General features: G+C 54.6%; 1 protein-coding gene across 1 annotated transcript; it reads left to right on the top strand.

Annotated features, from left to right (window-relative positions):
* Positions 1–1,376: 1,376 nt before the first annotated feature.
* Positions 1,377–10,754, top strand: MATN1 (matrilin 1). Its single transcript, XM_061149142.1, has 8 exons — positions 1,377–1,473; positions 3,208–3,554; positions 4,656–4,878; positions 5,798–5,923; positions 6,909–7,325; positions 8,223–8,375; positions 9,953–10,033; positions 10,623–10,754. The coding sequence occupies exons 1-8, from the start codon at positions 1,377–1,379 to the stop codon at positions 10,670–10,672; spliced, it is 1,494 nt and encodes a 497-aa protein (XP_061005125.1). The 3' UTR covers positions 10,673–10,754.
* The last annotated feature ends 14,297 nt before the right edge of the window (positions 10,755–25,051 follow it).

Below are 25,051 nucleotides of genomic sequence, written 5' to 3'. Positions count from 1 at the left end.
CTTTAGTTTTGCCTCATCTGTGCAGACCCTGGACTGGGCCCGGATGCACAGATGAATCAACCAGACACTTATCCACACACGGGTGAGATGGACAAGGTACAGAAGCACAGGGAAGGGGTCCTAACCCAGGAAAGTGGGGAGAGAGATGGGCAGGGAGAAGGCCCCTCCACCAAGCTTCCCCCATGCAAGCAGGGTGCCTGAGAGCTCTGGCCTGTGGTCCTTTTCTGGCACTGACACTCAGCTGCATTTAAGACAAGATACTTCAAAACTCTGGTTTTCACTTCCTCATCTGGGAAGTGCGGGTAATAGGATTGGTTGCCTCCAAGGGTTGTCCAGAGAATTCGATGAGATGGTTCATAGAAGACTGCTTGCCCTGGGAGGTGGGCACCGTTAGCATGCCCACCTTTCAGAGGAGGCACAGAGAGGTGAAGCAACCTGCCCATAGGCACAAGGCAAGTAGAGAGCACACCCGGGTCATCTGGCTCCTGCGTCTGTGCTCTCAGCCATCTTCCTACCGCCCTGCTCCTAGCGGGCTGTGCTCAGTCATCTCTGACTCTCTGCGACCCCGTTAACTGTAGTCCACCAGGCTCCTCTGTCCATGGGGATTCTCCAGGCAAGAAGACTGGAGTGGGCTGCCCTGCCCTTCCTAGGGCATCTACCCAACCCAGGGATCGAACCCAGGTCTCCTGCATTGTAAATGGATTCTTTACTGTCTGAGCCACCACAGAAGCCTGCCCCGCTCCTACAAGGGGCTTATGTGCATGTTCGCTCCCATATGACTCTGAAAGATTGTTAGGTAGAGAGTGATCAGGAGGAGGGGACATCATGGGCAGATGGTCCTGCGTGGGCAAAGGCTTGAGGAGCACTCAGATCCAGGCGCGGCTGGAGGGCAGGGTGTGTGTGGAGAGGCAGCGGACAGGACAGCCAAGGCTGGAGATGGGAAACTGGGGCTGGAGCTGTAGGTGGGAGAAGAGTATTGGTGTGGGATGAGGGCGCCAGGCAGGGCTGGGGTGCGAGGCTGTTGGACTCAGGTTTACCTCGGCTCAGTCTGACAGCTTCGGGCCAGCGCAGGCTCCGGGCCCTGGAGGAGCCACCCTCCACCCACCTGATGTTTCCTGGATTCCGGCTGCAGCTTCTGCAGGCAAAGGAGCCCTTGTGGTCGGAGGGGCCTCTGGAGCCCAGGCGGGGCGACTCCCTCCCTCCCTCCCTGGCACACACACCTCCATTCAGCCTGGGTCCGCCCTCCAAGGGGGCTGACCCCGCGTTAGTGGGGGGCCCGCCTGACTGGGAGGCTGGACCAGCAGGCAGAGAGGTTGATAAGGCCGGGCCCCCACTGGCCCTCACGACTTTGCTGCTACTGCCCGCGTGCCAGAACCATGAGTGCGCTCAGCGGCCCCCGCCTCGTGCCCTGCGGCCTGCTGCTGCTGCTGTTCCAGGCCCCATGCGCCCCTGGCCTCGCTCCCCTGTCCAGAGGTGAGGGGGTCCCATGTGAGGTGGGGGATACCGGGCACCGAGACAGAGGCTAAACGGGATCCAGGATGGAGGTTGGGAGGGGGGAGGCACGGGTGCCCCACAGAGCTGACCCAGGAGCAAACAGAGATGGTGACAAACACAAGGACCAGGGTGGGATGACCCTGTCTGTTCTGTGCCGAGGGGGCACGAGACAGCTTCTCTGAGCCTGTCTCTGGGCTTCGCAGCTCCCAGTCTGTCCTCAGGGACCACGCATGCTGCAGGGACCTTGGTCTTCTGGGTCACCAAGGGTGCAGCCTGCTGACACCTAGGGCTGCAACCAGGCCCAGGGCTGAGCTCATGACTCTCTGATGACTGCAGATCTGGGGGTGGGGGGTGGGGCGGGGTGGTGGGCAAGATGACATTCCCCCTTCCACCAGCCCTTCCAGCATATTCTGGGCTGGGCTCTCCATGAGCTGTACCACTCTGAGTTTCAGCTGTGGGGATAGAGCCCTAGGATGCCAAGCTCCTTCTGTGCAGATGGGGAAACTGAGGCCAGAGAGGGGAGAACCTGTCTGAGACCACACAGTGAGCAAGAAAGCCTCAGAGCCTCATGGCTCCTGGTCCACTGTCCCACAGTGTGGCCAATGCCCTCTCCATCTCTGGGCCTCAGTTTACCCATTTGTAGCCTCAGCTAGTGGGGACCAGGAAGCCAAGCTGCAAGGTGATCTCTGAGGTCTCTTGAGGACCTCTGATGTCTGGGCCTGGGGCACCGTGGCTGGGAGATAGGACTGTCCACACACCTTGTCTTTCTTGACTCTTCCTGCACCCCTGCTTGGGAGCAGCCCAGATTTAGTGTGGGACAGAGTGCAGACTTCTGTACTGGCTGCAGGGCCAGGCCAGTGATAACACCAAACATTAAGCCTATCCTCCCCTCCAGGCAGATGAGAAAAGTGAAGCTTCAAAGCTGCAATGGTCTGCCCAAGGCCACAGAATGGCCAAGCTGGGATTCGGAACCCCTCTACCTCACTTGGGCTCTGTGTCCCTCTCAGCACGTGGTGCTGCCTCCCAGGCCGTCTGGAAAGACATCGCTCCTTGGGGGTGTGTCTTGGGGGCCCACTTGGTCAGACTGCCACGGTGGCCAGGGGGACCTCCTGCTGTTTTTCCTGATCTTAGATACTAGCCAGCAGGCTCTGCGGGATTGAGGCAAACTGGGTGACTTTGCTGATTCTCTTTGATGCTCAGATGAAAGAGCCCACATTGATGGGTGCTACATTAGCTTTCAAGGCTGTGCCCGCCGAAGGGCTGACTCTCAGTTCCCTCCTGCCCAGGCAGGGCAAAGAGAAGCTCTTGCTTACACTCTGGGCTGAAAGCTGAGATGTGAAGGCTATCTTCTCCTTTGCTGCCTCTGAGAACCTGGCATGCCCAGCCCTGAGCTGGCACCTTACACATATTTTTGCTTGTCCTCAAAGGATTCTGTAAAGAAGGGATCGCCTGCCCATTGTACAGATAGGAAACTGAGGCTCAGAGAGGTGAAGGCGCCATTCGAACCTCTGTCTTTCCTATGGGCTGAGTTGGGGGCCTCTGGCAAGTTGCTGGCCTGAGTGTTCCCATGCTGACAGTAGGACCCAGCCAGGCTGATTCATGTCTGGCCTACTCTGCCTGAAGCCTCAGGTCTGGACCTAAGGAGCCCCTGGTGCTCTGTTCCTTTGTCTTGAGTAACTCTGCTCCATCCTCCCGACCTTTGCCCCCTGCCAGGGCACCTCTGCCGGACCCGGCCCACCGACCTGGTGTTCGTCGTCGACAGCTCACGCAGCGTGCGGCCCGTGGAGTTTGAGAAGGTGAAGGTGTTCCTGTCCCAGGTCATCGAGTCGCTGGACGTGGGGCCCAATGCCACCCGCGTGGGCCTGGTCAACTACGCCAGCTCCGTGAAGCAGGAGTTCCCGCTGCGGGCCCACAGCTCCAAGGCTGAGCTGCTGCAGGCTGTGCGCCGCATCCAGCCGCTGTCCACGGGCACCATGACGGGTCTGGCCATCCACTTCGCCATCACTAAGGCCTTAAGCGATGCAGAGGGCGGTCGCCCCAGGTCCCCCGACATCAGCAAGGTAGGGGCTCACAGGAGCGTGGCAGCCTGCGGCAATGAAGAGATACAGCTAGGTTTTCAGAGGCAGGAGCCTCGGCCTCTGGAGGGGAGGAGATTGTACAAGGCTGCTCCCCAGGGGGCCCAGGGTAAGGATACTAAAAATAGTGCTGCCCCCTCTGGCTTCTTATCAAGAATTATCTCAGGGGGTCTCACCACACTCCCTTTATCCAGATAAAGAAACATGGGCTCTGGAAGGTGAGCTGTATTTCTAACCCAGGCCCATCAGGTCACCAAGACAGGGGGTTGGGCACCTGGGCCAGGGGAGGAGACTCAGGAATCAGAAGCAGACTCAGGTCAGAAGCAGAAAAGCAGCCAAGGGGGGCGGGACGCTGAGTCCCAGGCCCCTACAGAGCAGTGAGGAGGACCCGACTTAGGGCAGGCTGGGCAGTGGGTGGGTAAGGGCTAGCCTTAGCACCAGGGCCCATTCCTGTGGCCCTTTCCCAGATACAGCACACAGGGGACTTGTGGGAGGGGAAGTGTTTTCCTCCTAGGGAAGTTAGTGTCTTGGGGAATGGAGGGAGAAAAGACAGCGTCTTCCTTCATTCTGTGGGCACCTATATAGGTATCGCCTCTCTCCCAGGGTATTCAAGCGCAGACGGGCAGAAGAGAGGAAAAACTGCCATTCTATAGCTTCTGCCTCCCTCTGGTGGCCAAAAGGTAGAACTGCACCGTGTTGAGTACAGAGGTTTGGCCCTGCCCTCGCAAGCCCCCCAGGCTGACGGAGGAGAGGTGGCTCTGCCCTCAGAGGTCACAGAGCTGTCTGATGGAGGAGGAGACACCCAGAGGCCCTAGTCAGATGGAAGAGCACCTTAGCCAGGCCTCTCATTCAGAGGAAACCTTTCTCCTCTTCCACTATCCTGATATTGGTGGTGGTGGCAGTCATATCCACCTGCCACCGAATAGCTGTGTGACCTGGGCTTGCCCCTCCGCCCCTCCGGGTCAATCTCCTCTTATGTCAACCGTCCTGGGGTGTTGGGGGCGGGGGTGCTATTGGAGGACAAAGTGGTCCACCCAGCGTGGGGAGGGAGGCCAGGTCCTCGCACGTCCCTCCTCTGCGTTGCAGGTGGTCATCGTGGTGACGGACGGGAGGCCCCAGGATAGCGTGCGGGATGTGTCTGCGCGGGCCCGGGCCAGCGGCATCGAGCTGTTCGCCATCGGCGTGGGCCGCGTGGACAAGGCCACGCTGCAGCAGATCGCCAGCGAGCCGCAGGACGAGCACGTCGACTACGTGGAGAGCTACAGCGTCATCGAGAAGCTGTCCAAGAAGTTCCAGGAGGCCTTCTGCTGTGCGCGGGCGGCGGGGGGCAGGCGATGGACCAGGCTGGGGGTGGTGCTGGGGGACGTGAGACTGCAGAGAGGCGGTCGGGTGCCTGGGCGGGGCCAGGGCAGGGGCGGGGCTGAGAGTGGACACTTGTTGGGGAGCCTGGGAAGGCGGTGGCCTATATGGGGTGGGGACTGAGATTGAGACCACGTTGGGGGCGGGGCCAGGGCCTTATCTGGGCTGATCCCCACCCAGTCAGAGGTTGAGGGACTTGGGGAGGAGGTGACTCTCAAAAGAGCTTTTTCCCCTTTTTTTTTTTGGAGATAGAGTCCTGGCAGGGAACACAGGCCTAAAAAAGTCTGTGCTATTTGGCTGCGGGGTGTGTATGTGTGTGTGTAGTGGTGATGAGGGGGTGGTCGTTGGGGTGCCAGAGTCTTCTGCGATGTGGGAAGGTCTGAGGGGCCTGGGCATTGGGGTGGAGAAAGTTCAGAACCTTTTGCAGGGTGGAGGCGGGCAGTGCAAGGATTCTTCTCCACGTGTAAAACAGGTCTCGGAAGAGCCTGAATCTAACTGTGAGAATTCTAGGCCATAATGCGCAGTACCACGAATCCGGTATTTCACAAATATTTGTTGAGCGTCTTCTGTGTGCTGTGTTCACTGCTGCATGTTTTGTTCTAGTCATTTGGAATACAACAGAGAACAAAAGGGATTTAGGCCCTGCCCTTGTGGCCTATATCATTTCAGCAGGAAGCTTTAATTTATTATCAGCAATGTCACTGTCCTCCAGGGATGTCAGCCCAGCTGCAGTGATTCTGGCCTGGGTTGAGGGTCTGGAACCCCACCCGGGTGAGGGCTTGAGTTTCCCTGAGCATATGAGGGGTCATCCTGGCTGAGACACCCAAGGCCCAGTAACTGTGTGATTCTGTCTCCTCTCATCCCTGCAGTGGTGTCAGACCTGTGTGCCACGGGCGATCATGACTGTGAGCAGGTGTGTATCAGCTCCCCGGGCTCCTACACCTGTGCCTGCCGCGAGGGCTTCACCCTGAACAGTGACGGCAAGACATGCAATGGTCAGTGGGCCGGACACAGGCAGCCTGGGGAGGGTGGCGGGGGGGGGGGGATGGGGCCTTGGCCAGTCCCCAGGAAGCCCACCCGAGCCTCCCTTCTCCTTACTTCTGGACCAATCTGCAATAGATGTCTTCTATGGACTTGCGGACACAGAGAGGGAAGGAGAGCGTGGGATGAACTGAGAGAGTAGTGTTGACGTATAGGCACTCCCATGTGTAAAGCAGATAGCTAGTGGGAAGCTTCTGTGGCTTCCCAGGTGGCTCAGTGGTAAAGAATCTGCCTGCCAATACAGGCACTGTAGGAGATACAGCTCAGATCCCTGGGTGGGGACGATCCCCTGGAGGGGGAAATGGCAACCCCCTTTAGTATACTATCCAGGATAATCACATGGACAGAGGAGCCTGGTGGACTGCACAGTCCCTGGGGTCATTAAAAGTTGGACACGACTGAGTGACTGAGCAGGCAGGCAGGGGAAGCTGCCGTGGAGCACAGGGAGGTCAGCTCAGTGCCCTGTGATGCCTCGAGGGGTGGGATGGCGGGTGGATGGGGGGAGCTCAAGAGGCTCGTGTGTACATGTAGCTGATTCAGGCTATTGTACAGCAGAAACTAACACGACGTTGTAAAGCAATCATCCTCCAGTTTAAAAGAAACAGATGCCATCTAGAGCTTGGTGTTTGCAGTTCTCTTCCCACTGTCTCTCTTTCTGCCACTGTGGATGTTGGGTTTAGTGTGGTGGATGGAGTTATATAGTCTTGAGCTCACATCTTGATGCCACTGCTTCTGAGCTGTGTGATTTAACAGCGTTTAGAGATTCAAGTTTCAATGCTGTAAAAGGGGACCAGGAGCTTAGGCTCCCCAGAGGGAGTTTTGAGGCCCAAATGGGATGATCTTCTGAACAGCTCTTGGGTGTGGTGGGTACCCAGCCAGTGGCTGGGATGAATGACCGTGTCCTTAAGCTTCACCTCCCTGCCTTCCTCCCCTCTCCAGTCTGCAATAGTGGCGGGGGCAGTTCGGCCACTGACCTGGTCTTCCTCATTGATGGGTCCAAGAGTGTACGGCCGGAGAACTTTGAGCTGGTGAAGAAGTTCATCAACCAGATTGTGGACACGCTGGATGTATCGGACAAGTTGGCCCAGGTGGGGCTGGTGCAGTACTCAAGCTCCGTACGCCAGGAGTTCCCGCTGGGCCGCTTCCACACCAAGAAGGACATCAAGGCAGCCGTGCGGAACATGTCCTACATGGAGAAGGGCACCATGACCGGGGCGGCCCTCAAGTACCTCATCGACAATTCCTTCACAGTGTCCAGCGGGGCTAGGCCTGGTGCCCAGAAGGTGGGCATTGTCTTCACTGATGGCCGGAGCCAGGACTACATTAATGATGCTGCCAAGAAAGCCAAGGACCTTGGTAGGTGCTGCTGGGACCCTGAACACCACCACTGGCCAGGGCTACACACGGAATAGCTCAGTTTCAGTTTAGCTTAGTGTCTGTTCTGATGAGTGCCCTAAACCCAGGTTCCATATAAATGAGGTTTGTCCAACCCTTTCTTATACTGATGAGAAAACTGAAGCCCCAGAAGAGTAAGTGGCTTGTTCTGATGGTCTTTTGGTAAGTGAGGCTTGGAACTTTTCCAGTTGAATATTCCCAAGAGCACACCATCTGTTGGCAGGCAACCCCACTTTGGGACAAGCTTGAGTCTTAACTTTATCACCTATTAAATGAAAATAATAGCAACCAGTAGATGCATATTATAAGGGTTACATGAGATTACAAAATTCTCAGTACAAGGAGTCAGTACAAGTCTGATGTATGGTAACATCTCAGTTAATGTTGATTTCTTCATTGTCTTTGTCCCAGGCATTGTGCCTGCAATGCCAGCATCTGCCACCAGGAAGTGACTGGTTTTGAGTGCCTGGGCATTCCCCAGATTTAGCCATGGTTGCCTGTCCCCATGTGAAAGTGAAGTGAAGTGAAAGTCACTCAGTCGTGTTTGTCTCTTTGCAACCCTATAGACTATACAGGCCAGAATGCTGGAGAGGGTAGCCTTTCCCTTCTCCAGGGGATCTTCCCAACCCAGGGATCGACCCAGGTCTCCTGCATTGCAGGCAGATTCTTTATCAGCTGAGCCACAAAGGAAGCCCAAGAATACTGGAGTGGGTAGCCTATCCCTTCTCCAGAGGATCTTCCTGACCTAGGAATTTAACCGGGGTTCCCTACATTGCAGGCAGATTCCTTACCAACTGGGCTATCAAGAAAGCTGCCTGTCCCCATGGCCACCATTATTCACTTTGTCCCTCTTGGTAGGCTTTAAAATGTTTGCTGTGGGCGTGGGCAATGCCGTGGAGGATGAGCTGAGGGAAATCGCCTCGGAGCCCGTGGCAGAGCACTATTTCTACACAGCTGACTTCAAGACCATCAACCAGATTGGCAAGAAGTTGCAGAATAGGATCTGTGTGGGTGAGTGAGACCAGAAAGGGCACTGATGGGAGGAGCAGGTGGGGCTCTGACGATACGTGTGTGTGTGTGTGTGTGTGTGTGTGTGTGTGTAACGATCCTGGACTAGATATGGGTGGGGAAAACAGGAGCTGGGATAGCATCATGAGTTGGCAGAATTGGGAGGAGGGCTGACCAATCTGACTTTTCAGTTTAGTCGCTCAGTCATGTCCAACTCTGCGACCCCATGGACTGCATGCCAGACTTCCCTGTCCTTCACCATCTCCTGCAGTTTTCTCAAACTTATGTCCGTTGAGTCAGTGATGCCATCCAACCATCTCATCCTCTGTCATCCCCTTCTCCTCCTGCCTTCAATCTTTCCCAGCATCAGGGTCTTTTCCAATGAGCCAGTTCTTCACGTCAAGTGGACAAAATATTGCAGCTTCAGCTTTAGCATCAGTCCTTCCAATGAATATTCAGGACTGATTTCCTTTAAGGTTGACTGGTTTGATCTCCTTGCAGTCCAAGGGACTCTCAAGAGTTTTCTCTAAAGTTCAAAAGCATCAATTCTTCGGTGCTCAGCTTTCTTTATAGTCCAACGCTCACATCCATACATGACTGGAATGTATACATGACTGGAAAAACCATAGTTTTGACTAGATGGACCTTTGTCAGCAAAATAATGTCTCTGCTTTTTAATATGCTCTCTAGGATGGTCATAGTTTTTCTTCCAAGGAGCAAGCATCTTTTAATTTCATGGCTGCAGTCACCATCTGCAGGGATTTTGGAGCCCAAGAAAATAAAGTCTGTCACTGTTTCCATTGTTTCCCCATCTATTTGCCATGAAGTGATGGAAATGGATGCCATGATCTTCGTTTTTTGAATGTCGAGTTTTAAGCCAGCCTTTTCACTCTCCTTTTCTCCTCTGTCTGATTTTTTATAACCAGCAAACGTGTACCGAATGCTCTTCCACAAGTGGCACTGTTCTCAGTGCTCTCCAAATGTGAAATCGTTTAACCCTACTTGGTAGGAATATTGTTATCCCCATTTTAGAGACAGGAAAACCAAGGCCAGAGGGGTGGAACAACTCAGTAACTGGAGGAGCCAGGATTTGAACCCTGCTTCCTCTCCTGGTTCCCAGTGGTAAAGAGTGTAGATTCCCCAGTCCTGGGGTTTGCATGTTTGCTTTGACACTAACTAGCTGCTGGCTCTGGGCAAGTTGTTTTCCTTCTCGAGTTCTTCATTTGTAAAATGGGATTAATGACTTCGGACCCAAAGAGTTGGGGTGAGGAGTCACCAGGATGACCTCGGGGCCCCTGACTACAGCGTCCTGCACATCGTAGGGGACCAGCGTTGGGGAGGCTGTTTTGGAGTTCTTTATCAGGATTTTGAGGGGTCAGGAAGACATTCAGGGATCGCCCCCTCTGTCACTCCTGGGAGCTCTGTCTCAAGACCTCTACATGTCTCTGCCTTCTTGCATGTCCCAGGTCCCACACTCCCCAAGGCAGTCCAGTTCTGGCCCCGAGCAGTGACTACCCGTCTCCCCGGCAAGCAGTCACTCACCATCTCCTTTCCCTTTTCCCACTTTCTGCCCACCCCAGAGGAAGACCCGTGTGCCTGCGAGTCCATCGTGAAATTCCAGACCAAAGTAGAGGGGCTGCTGCAGGCCCTGACCCGGAAGCATATCCTTTCCCAGAAGCCTCTGCGAGGAGGGGGAGAGGTCAGGAGGGCCCTGTGGGCGGGGGGAGGAGAGCCCTGCCCCTTGTGTTGTGGGGTCGGGCAGGCTCCTGCTGAAGACGGGCTGGATCCTGGCCCGGGAGGCTGGCCCTGGCTTTGGTACTGACAGAGGAGAGGCAGAAACCAAGAGCTAGAAGCTGGGCACACACGGAGTCCTGGATACAGTCAGGAAAGCATGGTGCCTGCGGACTCCGCTTTCTCAGACGCTGGGTGACCTGCCTACCCACCAGGCTCCTCTCAGATGGGGCGGCACCCCGCACAGCTCCCCGGGCTCAGGCAGGACTCGGCAGGTACCCAGCAGGCCTAAACCTGCACCTGGGCAGGGCTGGGCTTTCCAGACCCACCGTAACTGCCGGCTCGTTTTTGGAAAGCACCATCCTGAGGGCCGTGGATGGGTAAGTTTTGACACTGGTGAGAGCACCCGCTATGGGGAGGGATGAGAGAAAGTCCTGGAAGCGGGGCCCTGAATGCAGGTGCCACCCTGTCCCTGCCCTGCTCCGGTCAGCCCTCACCTCTCCTTAACTCCCAGTCCACTGGAAGCTGTGAGTAAGCGGCTGGCCATCCTGGAGAACAGAATCGTCTAAGGCCGCCTGTCCCCAGCGCAGCGCACGGAGCCCTGCGTGTGTCCCCTGGAGCCCGAGTTTAGTCTAGCTTTGCCAGTTCAGCGAGGGGGGGTTTGGGAGGGGTGGGGCCCCAGGACGGGACTGGGCTTCTTCCTCTTTCACCCTTTGAGCCTGGGGGGAATGTGTGTTTGAGTGTGTGTGCTGGGAGAGTGCGCCTGTTTGGGAGTGTGTGTGTGTGTGTGTGTGTGTGTGTGTGTGTGTGTGTGTGTACGCCCAAGGGTAGGCATGTGACTAGGAACATGAGTGAGGAACATGACTAGGAACACGGGGTGAGTGTGGGAGGAACTGCGTTTGCATTTTTTTTTAATCAAAAGCTTAATATATTCCTGTTTTTTTTCAGTTCACTCTTTCTTGACTGCAAGTGCTGTGAATTTCTTTTCTGGTTTCTCTCTTCCCTTTTGAAAAACCATTAAATGTGATTTAACGTAAGCACTGAATGAGGCTGGCGGCCATGTGGTCATCTGGGGGGCAGGAGGAAGGACTGTGGGGGTGGCAGGTGATGAGTTTGCTTGCAGAACTCAGCAATGGTGGTAGCAGGGAAGATGGCCACTGCTCCCAAACCCGCGCATGTCTGTCCTGACTTTTCAATTACCGATTCATTGACGAGATCTCTGTTCATCCTCCCAGCAACCTTACCCAGAACAGACTTGAGTCATCCCCATTTTACACATGGGAAACCTGAGTGTCTGAATGATGAGATGACTTGCTCATTGGAGAGACAGGGCTCTTGAATCTGGGACTTTGAGACATCAAGAGATAAAGGCATCAGACAAGAAGGGCCGTGGCACCAGAGAGGACCATCCATCCATCCACCCATTCATTCATCCATCCATCATTCATTCAGGCAACACACAAAGAGCCTGTGCCCTGTGTCGGTGGTGGGGAGATGGTGGGGCGGTGGGGAGATGGTGGGGCGGTGGGGAGATGGTGGCCTGTGGGAAAGACACAGTCTTGTCTCTTCCATTGGAGAGGGTGCCCTGTTAGCCAGCTGAGAGGTTTAGATTGTACCAGGAGATCCTGGGATGAGTGAGTGAGTGCATGTGTGTGAGGCTGGTGAGGGGCAGATGATGAGCCTGGGCTGACCCTCTGCCCTCTGCCCAGCACCACACCCTGACTAGGAGTTCTCTCTCTTGCTTCCTGGTCAGCAGCCTCAGCCCCATGCCCAACACAGACAGTTGCAGCCTCCACCTCAGGGACAGTACCAAGAAGGTCTTTGACCACCATGTCCCCCTGACCCTGTCACAGGTGCCTCAGGAGTCTCAAACCTGTACCTCCCCTGGGGGAACTTGGAACCCATTCTTGTTTAATGGAACACCTTTAGCATAAGTACTAGATTCATACTTGAGAGCTTGTAAAAGGCTTTTATAAGAAGCTCAGACCATCCTGAAAGATCTTCCTTAGAAGGAAGATCAAGGAGGTAGAACTAACACTACCAGCAACACCCACGAACTAACCTGTGTGTTAGTAAAACAGCACAGCCTCCTAAGAGCAATGTAAAAGTCACACAACCTTGCACAGCTCTCACCCAGCCCTTTTTTTGTGCCAGTCTCTGGACAAGGATTTTTTTCTGCTGTCTGAAAAGGCTCCTTGTCTTAACCTCTGTGGCGATTGCTCAGTCCACACCTCCTGCCTCCTGAGATTATCCCCACAACCCACCCCCAGCATGTCCATAGGGGCGGGGCAGCAGGGTCATGTGGATACAGGATAACCTTGCCTCCTGGGCTCAGCTAATTGGTCAAAGGGGATCACGTGATTCAAGTTGGGCCAATTGCTGCCTCTCTTCTGGGAATTTGGAAGTGTGGACCCTAGTTACCTGGTAGCTGCTGCCGAAGCTGGGAGGTCTCTCTTCTTCCAGGTGTGCTGAATGGCTGAGATTGGTGGTTGCCATCATCAGGAGGGGGAAAAGTAGCATTTGCTGGGTTGCTGATGGCCTTCTAGTCTAAGGCTGTTTCAGTGACCTGCTACTGTAAAACAGACCACCCCAAAGTCAACAAGCCACCTTAGTGGCTTGAAACAACCACCTGTTATTGTGTGATTCTGTGATTGACCAGGCTCAGTTGGGTGGTTCTTCTGCCCCACTGGGTGTGGGCTGCAGCTGCAGTGATGAGTCCCCACCAGGCTGGAACATACAGTGAGGCCCACTCACATGACTGCTGCCTCGGTGGAGACAGTTGTCAGACTGGGTCCCTATCTTTGTCTCTGTTTCTCTCTCCATGTAGTCTCAGGGCCTTACTTTCTCCATGTGGGCTCTTCAGCAGGGAAACTGGACTTCTTACACGACAGCTCAGGGCTTCCAGAAGTTTCTGAGGCCCAAAGTGGCCCTGTCTGATTTCTACCACATTTTGTTGGTCAAAGTAGTTATAGGCTAGCTCAAGTTCAACGAGCGGAGAGATAAACTTCACCTCTCCTCTATGCGGGGGGAGAGTGACAAGGAATTTGTGACCATCTTTAATCTACCACCTGGGGTCATTCACTGGCCCCCTCCTTGGGCCTGGCTACACTCCCTGTCTGGTCATACATGAGACACCCAGTCAACCTCAGCAAAGATAAACATGGTTGCATGGTCTGTTTCATGCAACACAAAAGCCCTGACTTGGCTGTCTCCTCACCTGTATCTCCCCCATAACCCATGTGAGGCCTTGGTCTTCTGGTTCTCAGCTTTCAATTCTGGGAAGTGACTGGAGCATCCTGGCTTCTAGCTCCTCAGCGGCCTGCCAACGTGGTGGAGCCTTTCACCTGAGTCCCACAGGCTACAAGCGTGGAAGAAAACTACTCGCTTTGCCTCATGGTGGGGTTGCAGGATGTGACTAAGGAAAAAATAGGAGGCATGCAGTATGGTGCCCACCCACACTTTGCATCCAGAGTGGAGCTGGCACCACTGATGCCATCTGGGGGTGGTTTCCTGGCCTCAGGAACACACCCACACCTGTCAGCTCCTCAACACCTCCCTTGCTCCCATCTGGCATTGCTGTCCCTTGAGATGCTGTGGCCACTTGGCCTCCAGAGGCTGTGCCATTCGCTGGGAAGCCACCCCAGAGGGTGCGCCGTGGCTCCCTGCAAGGGTTCTGCTCCTCAGCAGGGAGCTTGGCCCCTCTGTGTTATGTTAGCAGATGCCCATACCCTGGCCCAGCAGGAAGCCAAGGAGAGGACAGCCTTCCCTCTGCTGTGGGCGATAGCCTGAGTGCCAAGGCTCAGGAGGCCAGGCAGGGAGGGGTGCCAGCCTGGGGGCCTCTGGGAACAGTGGCCACTCCATCACACAGTCAGTTGCAAACGCTTGTACCGCACCAATGCCAGGCCCTTGTCTGGGTGCTAGAGAGAGAACAAAATAGACCGAGGTCCCTGTGTTCATGGGTGACATTCCAGTCACGCTTATTTCTGCCTATGTGAACCTGCACAAGTCACCCTGTCTCTCTGTGGGCCTTATTTCTTCATCTGTTAGATGGAGAGATGATCCAGAAACATGAAATAAATGAGGAGAAATCTCCAAAGAAGCGGGTGGTGTGCACTTAAAGACCAAAAGCTGCCAACTTCCTTGATGAAATCAAAGAAACGAAGATAGCAAAGTAGCCAGGGGGAACCTCTCTGGCCTGGCAGAGACCAAGCATTGGGCCCCGAGGTTCCAGGAAATGTCCCACGGGGAGGTGATGGCAGGTGGTTGTCTTTGGAGTCACACATCCCTGGTGTGAGTCCCCTGCAACTCCTTTGCCTTGAACAAACTCCTACTTTCTTTGATGTCGGCCTCCTCAACAGTAAGCAGGGCAACAGCACGCTTCTCCCAGTGGTCATCACTTAGGCAGACAGAGGGCTTGCTATGGGTGTGGCCAGCCCTGCAGGGATCCCTGGAGGAGGCAGCAGAGGGGGATTTGAGGAGGGCTGGACCTGCAGGGGAAAGCCCTGCAGGGGAAATCTGGAAAGTGAGATGTGTAGGGCGGGAGAGAGGAGCTGAAAAGTGACATGTTTGGGGGAGGCGTGGAGGGCTGGGGGGAGGAAGGGAGCCGTGAGTCAGGCTGTGGGGTTGCAGGGACAGTTCCGGTCTGATTGCTTCCTCCTTCCTTTGACATTTACTAAGCATCCCCAAAGGCCAAAGGGCTTCCCAGTTGGCTCAGTGGAAAAGAATCCACCTGCCGATGCAAGGAGACACAGGAGACGTGGGTTTGATCCCTGGGTCAGGAAGATCCCCTGGAGGAGGAAATAGCAACCCACTCCACTATTCTTGCCTAGAGACTCCCATGGACAGAGGAGCCTGGCAGGCTACAGTCCATGGGGTTGCAAAGAGTCTGACATGGCTGAGAGACTAACACGTACTTTCTTTACTTCTGGTCAACAGACCCTTTTCTTTAATAATTAAAGCAGATGCATAATGTTTGTTTGATAAGCCAGAATGACTTCCCCAGACCTTAATATGTGAAAGTTTCTTTGATCAAAGGTGTGCCACAGGGGCTCATAACGGAGGGTCCAGTCAAGTCATGCAAGGGTGGGGAAGTGTCCTGGAAGATGTGGACTTGAGCATGGATCTGAAGGTGGTTTAAGAGGAAGGAGAAAGGGGTGGTGGAGAAGAGCATGTCAAGAAGAGGGAGCAGAACGTGCAAGGGCCCTGAGGCAGAAAGGTATGTGGTCCTCCAAGGGTCTGGATGCAGCTCTACCTGGGGGTGGGGGGACAATCAGGAGCAGGGATGGAGCCCAGGACCAGACTGGGCAAGGGCTCCATCTGTGGTGGGATACAAAGGCATGGAAGGGTTTTAAGCAAGGGGGTGAAGGGACCAGATTTCCCAATTATCAGTAGGACTCCTGTTTCTCTTACAAACCCTCAGATGGAGTGTGAGGTGGGCTGTGAAGAGGCCTCAGCTGGGATGGGCATGGACCAGACATCCATGTCGCATCCCCGAGCTGGGGCAGGTGCAGGCAGCTAACCTGCCTCTCAGGGTGAGGCAGTGAGACCCGGGCTGGTTCAAACACTTAACTTGTGGGGAGAGTTGAGAAACTGCTTCTGAAGATGGTGCTAGAGGCCCCGATGAATCTGTGCAGTGACCTTGGAGGCAGCATGACTGTGTTCCATGTGATGGGACTTGTCCGAGTCAGTGGAAGAGCTGATTCCTCGGTTTATCTGACGCTAAAGCTTTTCTCAAGAACAATCCCTGAACTCTGCTGATTGTGATAATAGATGTCAAGCCCGGGGCACACAGTAGGTGCTTGGCAGACCCCAGTGACCTCCCCTTGCTCCCAACCCAGGCAGTCAGCAGGCTCACAGTCTGGCAGAAAGTGGATCTGGTCGTGGAGGAGCCTGAGGCTGGACCTTGGAGGGCAGAGGGGGCAGGGTTGGACCCCAAAGGTGGGGACTGGTGGGGGCCAGGCAGGGAGTAAGGGCCTCCTCAACAGACTGGGGTTGGAGGAGGTGCCAGCCATGGAGAATCCTCAGAACCCAGTCAGGGAGGGTCCCCAGAATGAAGGCTGGGGGTTGCCACAGCTCAGAGGCTAGACCCAGTGGGCCTGATGCTGCTGTTATGGTCAGACTTGGCTTTGGCCCCAATCCAGGCTGAGCTGAGGTGGCTTGGGGATCTGGAGCCTCAGGGTTTTCTATGAAAGCAACAAATGGAGAAGGGTACATGCCCAGGATATGGCCATTATGCTGGGGTGGGGAAGGGGGACTACTTCCTGTTTCCAACATTCCTGCCTGAGGAAATTCCATGCCCGGAGGGAGAGTAAGACACAGCTAGCAGGAGAAGCAGTGAGTTCAAAGACTGGAAGGCTGGTCCACAGGCACGGTGGGGGCAGAACAGAGTGTTAGAGCTCCTGGTGGCAAGTGACAGAAACTCTACAGCAAGCAACTTAAGCCCAAGAAGGGAGTCGGTGGGTTCCGGCGGCTGAAGGTGCTGCAGGGGGTGGGGTGGGGTGGGGTTGGGGGGCGGGTGCAGGGATCAGCAATGTTGTCAAGCCTCGGATTCTCCCCACTTTTGACTCTGGTCTCCACCACCATGGCCTCAGGCCCCGGCACGGCCTCTCCTGGAGACAGCCCATCAGCTCTGCACTGACCCTCTGCCAGCTCCAAGTATGTGGCCATTCCTATAGTTCAGACCCCTTGGGTCTGACTGGGTCCTCCGCTCACTCTTGAACCATCGTAGCGGCCAGGGGGAGACAAGGCTGTGACTGGCCAGGCTTGGGGCTCTGCCTTTCCCCGGTGATGGGTGAGTTGGCTGCAAGGATTCTCTAGGTCCAGAAACCTGAGCTTCCAAGGTGGTGCTAGTGGTGAAGAACCCCCCTGCCAATGCAGGAGATGTAAGAGATGCAGGTTCGATTCCTGGGTGGGGAAGATTCCCCCTGAAAGAGGAAAGGGCAGCCCACTCTTAGAATTCTTGCCTGGAGAATTCCATGGATAGAGAAGCCTGGAGGGCTACAGTCTGTAGGGTTGGAAAGAGTCAGACATGACTGAATCGACTTAGTGGTTCTTCAAGGAGGAGGGTTGTGATATGCAGGGGCCTAGAGCAGGGCAGGCAGAACTAATGAGTAGTCCCAACTAGTGTGGTCAGGGACGCATGGAACCCCTGCTGGAACAGCTCCTGTGGATCACATCATTCTTCCCTGCATGGGGGGAATGGGGGTGGGGTGGGGAGTGAGCTCATAAAGGACCACGTCTCAGGCTCCAGGGAAGGCAGGGGCTGGCATCCTGGGATCCTTCAAATCCAAACTCTTGCTGCTTGCTCATCTCAATTCTGCCACAGCTATTCCAGGTCCCCTTGCCATTCCGCCCTTTTCTGTGTAATTCCCCCCATCTCTGCTTTCAGTTTGATTAACAGAAGGTTATAAACAAGTCCCAGAAAGAAGAAAAACCAGCATCTCCCCAGGGCAGCTGCAGTTTTTTGGCAGACGGCAAGTTACTCTGTAACTGATATTTTTGTTTTTTGTTTTTTTGATTTTTGTATAGATAAACCAAGCTAAACTAATTAGTTTTTTTTTTTTTCTTTCTTTCTTTCCTCAGGTTGTGGCTGACAATAGGAGTCTCTTGGCCCCCCAGTGAATTGGTTACCAGGTTTCAATAAGGGGTTTGTCTTTGTAATTACAGTTCATTAATGGATTTACAAGGGAGGGAAGATGGCAAAGTCCGCTAAGGGGATTGTTTTGCATTTCTCCTCTTTTAATTACATGATTTTCTCCTGAACCAATGCGCTGTGAAAAATGGTAGAGGGTGGGGAAGTCCCAACACCCCATCTGTTCCAGATACAAATGCAGTTAATATGGGAGGAGGCAGGAGATGCTCAGAGACTCCTGCTTTGTGAATGTGCTATCTCCCCTCTCCCAGTGGCTTCGTGGTGGGGGAGGGGAGGAGAGGAGAAGGGGAGGGGTAGAGAGGGGAAAGGGAGGGGGCTCAGCCACCGTCAGGCTATGTTGGCCTGGGGAGGGGATGGCTCTGGTGGGGGCACGGCAGCCTTTGCATATTTAGGATCAGAATCAGATTTAGATCACTCACTGAATTACCTTTTTTGGATCAGCCATTAGGTGATTTGAAATATACACTCAATTTCTAATAACTTCTTAGTGCCCTTTTTAAATAATTTTTTTCCGCGAATGGGGAAACCAAGGTTGCCTCTCTATTTGGGGTTCAGACTCACTAGGATGAAAGGAAGTTCTAGTCCTTCCTCCACAGGTTGGGACCATAGCAGCTTAACTGGCTTTCCTGTCTTGATCTTCAGTCCATTCTGCACACTGATATCAAAGTGATGGTCCTACACGGAGCATCTGATCAGTCACACATACACCCTTGCTCAAGAACCTTCTCAGGCTCCCTATTATCTTGGAGATAAAATTCTTAGTAGTTGAGCATTCTAGGTGCTGTACGGTCTGGCTGTTGTTCAGACCCGTTGGACTATTTCCTACTGTACCCACTCAGCCTCTGCTGCTACTTGGGTGACCTAGTTTCCCCAGTTGTGAAACGGACCGCTGACACTGGGCAAGAACATCTCAAGGATCACTTTGGACCTTGGAGCTAAGTAACTGTACTGGGGCTGGAATTGCAGACCTGGGGCTGCTATGGTGGAAGCTGGCCACAGGATGGCACCATCAGCCCAGGAATGGGGTTCTGCGCTCCATCCTGTGAGCTGGGGCAGTTCCATCACTCTTCACACTCAGTACTCTAATCCCTTTAAACTGCCCCTCCCTCCCGCACACAGGGCCAGGAGGGCAGACTGTGGGTCTAAGTCTCAGAGGTGGGTGTTATCTTCCCATTCTTATTGCTCGCTCTGAGCCCTGAGAAGGGCCTGGGCTGGAGTCACCTCCTTCTCGTAGGGCCTGTCCAGGGGGCTTTGCTGAACTAGGGGAGGCAGCTTAGTCCTGAATGTTGGGGCAGGGTGGGGGCTAAGTAGGAGGCCCCCCAGGAGACATCTTCCTGTTCCCCCACCCTCTGTTGTTGCAGTGGGCAGTGGTCAAGTCTTCTGTCCCTAAATCAGGGCATGTGTTCTCAAGCCAAAAATAACTGCAGCCCGGGGAAGGGGCTATTAGAGACCCTGGGGCAGAGGTGACTGGGGGCCCCAGGGCACCTCACAATCAGGTCCCAGTGCTGTCCCTCCTGAGCTGCATGTCTTTGGGTTCCTGTGAGTCTCAGTTTGCCCGCCTAGGAAGTGGGGAGAATGAGTCTCCGCCGGCGGGGGTGTGAGGACTGAAAGGAGACAGGGTGTGAGTGCCCAGTGTGGGGCGAGGGGCCTGAGGGGCTCAGGACAGAAGCTGCATCTTCGTCGGGGTTTGGGTCCAGGACCCCTGTCTCAGTCACAGGTCTTCCAGGAGCCCCATCTCAGTCACAGGTCTCCCCCGAGGGCCTCAAGGAGGAAGCACATCTCCTCACATCTACAACAGTCCTTTCCTGGGACTTCCCTGGCAGTCCCGTGAGGGCCTGGGTTCAGTCCCTGGTCAGGGACTAAGATCCCACATAGCAAAAAAGAAAAAAAGAAATGGTCCTTTCCTCCTGCATGAAAATCTGCTAACAGGTCAGGGTACAGCCCTCCCACGTCCCCCCAGGTCCCAGGGCCTGAAGTGGATCCTTTCTGTGTCTCCTGCCTCCTTGTAAGGTGTGAGTGGCTGCCCGGGCTCAGTGACGGGGCAAGGGGGCCCTGCAGGGGGACGGCCTAGAGGGTGGCCACCCTGCCTGTGCTCAGAACCCGTGTGACCATGGCCAGTCCTCCACCGCCCCTTGCACCCAGGGTATCGCGGGCTGCCCCAGGCGCACACAAGGCACGTCTTCCCTGGGAACTGACCTTGGAACCCCGGCACCGTCACAGTTACAGCCCCTCCGTCCTTCCTAACGTACCCACCTGAGGGCTTGTGACTGTGCAGTCACGGCCCAGAGTGAGCACCGCTCTGCCTCTTGGGGCAGAGTTGCTCCAAGTTGCTCCTGAGAATCCTGTGTGTTGAGTGAATGTGGGAAAGAATGAAGGCATCCGGGCCACACAGTGCATATCTGCTCCCGTGGTTCCCCTAGCCTTTTAGTGATAATAATAAAACATAATTTATAAACCGCAATTTGTGGTATATTAACTTGTGGCTCAGCTGGTCAAGAATCTGCCTTCAGTGGGAGGTCTCTTCAGTGGGAGACCTGGGTTCGATCCCTGGGTTGGGAAGACCCCCTGGAGAAGGGAAAGGCTACCAACTCCAGTATTCTGGCCTGGAGAATTCCATGGACTGTATAGTCTATGGGGTTGCAGAGAGTCGGAGACGACTGAGCGACTTTCACTTCACTTCACAATGTATATAGTATAACTACATACTTATATATAACACATTAAGACATAAATTAAAATAAATAAGTCATATAATTATGCAAATAATAAATAAATATATATAAATAATATGACTCAATTTATATGAGTTTGAGCAATACTCCAGGAGTTAGTGAAGGACAAGGAAACCTGGCATGCTGAAGTCCATGGGGCAGCAAAGAGTTGGCCATGACAGAGTGACTGAGCAACAATGACAAAAGTATAATAATTATGTCAATAACATAAACATATAAACAAACATACAATAATATACTTACAGTATAATAGTAATTATACGTCTAACTCTATGAATAGCTAACATTATCTGTGCTTTCTCTGGGCTATGCTATGCTTTGTTGCTCAGCTGTGCCGGACTCTTTGCGACCCCAAGAACTGTAGCCCGCTAGTCTCCTTATCCGTGAGGAGTCTCCAGGCAAGAATACTGGAGTGGGTTGCCATGCCCTCCTCCAGGGGATCTTCCCAACCCAGGGATCAAACCCAGGTCTCCTGCATTGCAGGCAGATTCTTTACCATCTGAGCCAGCAGGGAAGCCCTACTATGGGCTAAGCCTTGTCCTAAGAGTGCTAACCTTGTTTATTTCTTACAACCACTTAGGGAAGTACAATTATCCTCATTGTACAGGTTGGGTAAAGCGAGCCTCAGAGACCAGAAGGGACCTCCAGAGACAAGGAGAGGCTCTGGGACTTGAACTCGGCCTGTCTACCCCACTTGATCCCAGAGTCTTCCTTCCTCCAGGAGGAAACCCCTTCCTAGACTGGGATCCTGGTTCCACCGATTCTACCTCTGGACCTCTGTCCAGCTTGATCCCATCCCCTCTACCGTGTCAGCTGGAACAGACTCCCCTCCCAGTCCTGCAGCCTTCCCTCCCACTCGGGGCCTCTCTGCCTGCCACCTCCCTCCCCTCCGCCCCCTTGGTTGGCACAGCTGCTGCTTGGGTGTGTGACCACAGTGGGGAAGGCTTTCCCCTCCTCTTGGTATCAAATTTTCCCTTGCAGTTTCCTGCTTTCATTCCTGGCAGGAGTCCTTGGCCTGTGGACAGTAATCCCTCCCCGCCTCTCTCCTGTGTTTGGAGCAGAGCCAGGAAATCTGTCCCAAGCCTGGGGCTTCCTCCAGGGGCCAGAACTAGTAGGGAGTGGACGTGGTGAGCACTCCTATAGGCATCCCACTGGGGCCATCACAACCTTTTGGTCCCTTCCCCCAGGGTCCCCCCTCACATGGCTGGTGGTCAACAGGCCCCTCTCTAGCTGCCCTGGTGTTTCCTTTTGGCCAAGGCCCAGCCTGGGGCAGCAGATGAGGGTGAGGCCTCCCCAGGAGGAAGAACTGCCGCTGACCTGGGCTGGGCTGGGCTGGGAGTGACCAGACCGGCTTCACTGCTCAAGTGCCACCTCCTCTCCCTCCTCTCTTCTCCACCAGCAGCCGTGGAGTCTCCCAGGGAGTGGGCGTCTGAGAGGTGATCACAGGTGGTGCATGGGCAAACATTAATATTCTATATTTTACCAGTCATGTATTTATTTTAATGAATATCAGAAAAAAACCTCACAAGCAATTAATGCATTAAACCTTGATTTCATGGATGTTATTGCTTACGGTGAGGCAAATTGGAAAAGGGAGGCCATTTCAAGTCAAAGGGTCGGACTGAATCAAAACCAGTATTGTGCAGGTAGAAGTGTGGGCGGCAACCCCCGGGAGGGTCAGAGAAACTGCTGAAGCTCGGGAGACACGGAGGAGGCCCATGAGATCCCAGGGTCCAGCCTGGCTCTGCCGGTGGCGGGATGGGGGCATCTTGGGGAGCTCGCTGCTCCTCGCGAGCCTCAGTTTCCTCTTCTGTCATGTGGGGAGGAGCCGTAGCAGCCTGAGGAGCTGTGGTGGGATGAAACCCCGTGAGGCGGGCGGGGGGCTGGCCTGGACCTCATCAGCGAGTCATTGCTCGGCGCTGCAGCAGCAGCATGTGGTGGTATTATTGGTAGTATTAGCATCACTGTGCAAACCTCAGGAGCTTATTCTGGGTGCCGCGACCCACGGCTTTCAGCTGGGAAGAATCCTCAGCACAGTTTCATGTGAGCAGCCCCTGTCAGGGGCGCCCTCCTCATGTTCACAGTTCTGGGCCAGGCAGGCTGGGTGTCCGTCCAGTTCGGCCACCCACGGGGCTGCTTGGAGCCACTATATCCTTAACTGTGGCCTTAGACCAAGAGACCCACCTCATAGGGTCATGGCTGTGAAGAGCAGTGAAAAGGGCTGGCCAGGTCTTCAGAACAGTAGGGCTTCATCCTGTGCGATTTTGTCTTCTCTTGGGGTGAAGATCTGCTGGTTGGGCAGGGAAAGTTTGGCACAATCTGGGGGGTTCTGAACCAGCTCTGAGTGTTAGGATGTGTTGTCCTTGACATGCTCATCTATCCACCCATCCATCATCCATTCAGCCTCTATCCATCCTTCATTCACGTCTCATTTATCCATTCATCTATCATCCACCATCCATCCATCCATTCACCCATCCATTCCAATGAATGATGGTGGGGGCAGTGGTGCTATGCCAGGGCGTTGGGATGTTATCCTGGGCAATTGCTACGCAGGGTGTGAGGAGGGGAGGAACCTGGGAAGATTTGGGTCTGAAGGTCCCTCTGGCCACTGTGTGGCTGTGGACAGGGCTGAGAGTGGGAAGAGGCCAGACAGGAAGCGGTGGCTGCAGGCTAGAGGAGCTCCTGGAGGAACCAGTGTGGAGGTCGGAGTGGACAGATACAGTGTCATAGGGGCTGCATGGGGACTGTGCTGGGCTCAGGAGTGTGTGTGTGTGTGTGTGTGTGCATGTGTGTGTGTGCTGGGGGGGTGGTTCACAACCATTGTGGGCCAGTGGTTTAACAAGGTGGGCTGTTAGGGGAAAGAGAGGGACACAACTGATGGGGAGGCGGAGTTCAGGTTTGTTAGTTACAAGGTGAGAGACTTGAATACAAGCAAATATGAATTGGGTGTGAATGGAAGGGGGCCACAGAGCTAGACAGAAATAAATACAGACAGATGATAGATAAAGAGGTTAAAGCTGTGCCTCCCTCTCCCCCTGGACAGACAGTGGTGGGGCAGGAGGGGCCTCAAGGAGCAGGTCTGGGCCCAGGCAGGGGGAGGGGGCAAGCTCCATCTTCAGGAGGAGGAAGAGGACGGGCCTTGAGTGCTGTCGGGAGGGGTGGGGGGCAGGGGGGTGGGAGTTGGGGATGGGGCTGGGGGTGGGGGTGGGGAGGCAGAATGTTTGGTGTCAGGAAATCTAGGGGGTTTCTTTTGAGGCTTGGGTTTTCTTTGGGCAGAGAAGTGAGCTCACTTGCTGAGAAGGGGAGGGGAGGGGTGCATGAGAGAAGGGCTGAAACAGTCCCCTTGGTGATGAGACCCTTGGGGTAGGTGGGAACTGGGGGAGGGGTTGACTCCAGGACCCCCTTGGACTTTGTTGGGGTGTGTAGGCTGTGTGTTTGTGTGTTGGGTCATTGGCGGGGCTCTGGGTTGAACTGACCCCAGGCCACTTCTCAACCCATCCCTTCCACCGCTAGCCACACCCCCGCCCCCCCGCCCCCAGCTATTAGCACTAGTTATCCAAACTGGGCTTCCCTGGTTGCTCAGACGGTAAAGAATCTGCCTGTGATGCAGGAGACACCAGTTTGATCCCTGGGTCTCGAAGATCCCCTGGAAAAGGGAATGGCAACCCACTCAAGTATTCTTGCCTGGAGAATTCCATGGACAGAGGAGCCTGGTGGGGTACAGTCCATGGAGTCGCAAAGGGTCGGAAATGACTGAGCAACTAACACCACTACTATCCAACCTGTGGTCCTTGTGCCAGGAGACCCTCTGTGAGAGGAGGGTCATACAGTACCGGGCCCAGGAGATGCACAGCCTTCCAGTTTGTCCGTCTCACACCTGTCCTGTATTTTCCTGCCATGCCCCAGCTCAAGAACCTTCAGTGGCTCCTAACTGCCTGTGGGCTCAAGCTCAACCTTCTTGGCCTGAAACTCAAGGCTTCTCCGAGTCTGGCCCTGCCTCCTTTCAAGCTGTGGCTTCTTCCTGCTCCCTCCTGACACGCCTACCTGAGTGCTGAAACTGGGGTCCAGCCACGCTAAGCTTTGTCTCGAATAAGTCAGGCTCGTCTGTGCCTGCTTTCCTCTGCACATGTGCCTCTGCCCAGAATGCCCTTCCTCCGCTGCTGAGACTGGTGGTACTTAGCTGGTGGTAACTTAGCCCTGCTTCCTGCAGTCCCCCCTGATGCTCCCAGGGAGAGTGCTCCCTGAGGACTTCACCAGCTCCTCTACCTGTGACCATTCTCACGGGACTGGGAGGGCCTTCAGACATCAGTGATGGTCTCATCCCTCCTGGTGTCTCCCTCCAGGACCTGCTCAAAGCAGTTTTAGGTTCCTGCTGTAAATCAGCAAGAGAGTGATTGGATGGTTGGATGGGTGGATGGATGGGTGGATGGACAGACAAGTGGATAGATGGATGAGTGGATGGATGAATAGATGGATGGATTCAGAAAGAATTAGGAACCAAGAGATCTCTAGGAAAGGAGCCAGCAGAGAGCTCAGAGCACAACCTTAGATCCTGCTTCAGC

This window comes from Dama dama, chromosome 8 (assembly GCF_033118175.1).
Source record: "Dama dama isolate Ldn47 chromosome 8, ASM3311817v1, whole genome shotgun sequence".
Classification (NCBI taxonomy): domain Eukaryota; kingdom Metazoa; phylum Chordata; class Mammalia; order Artiodactyla; family Cervidae; genus Dama; species Dama dama.
Note: the sequence above shows the minus strand (reverse complement) of the source record. Positions and strands in the feature narration are given on the sequence as shown.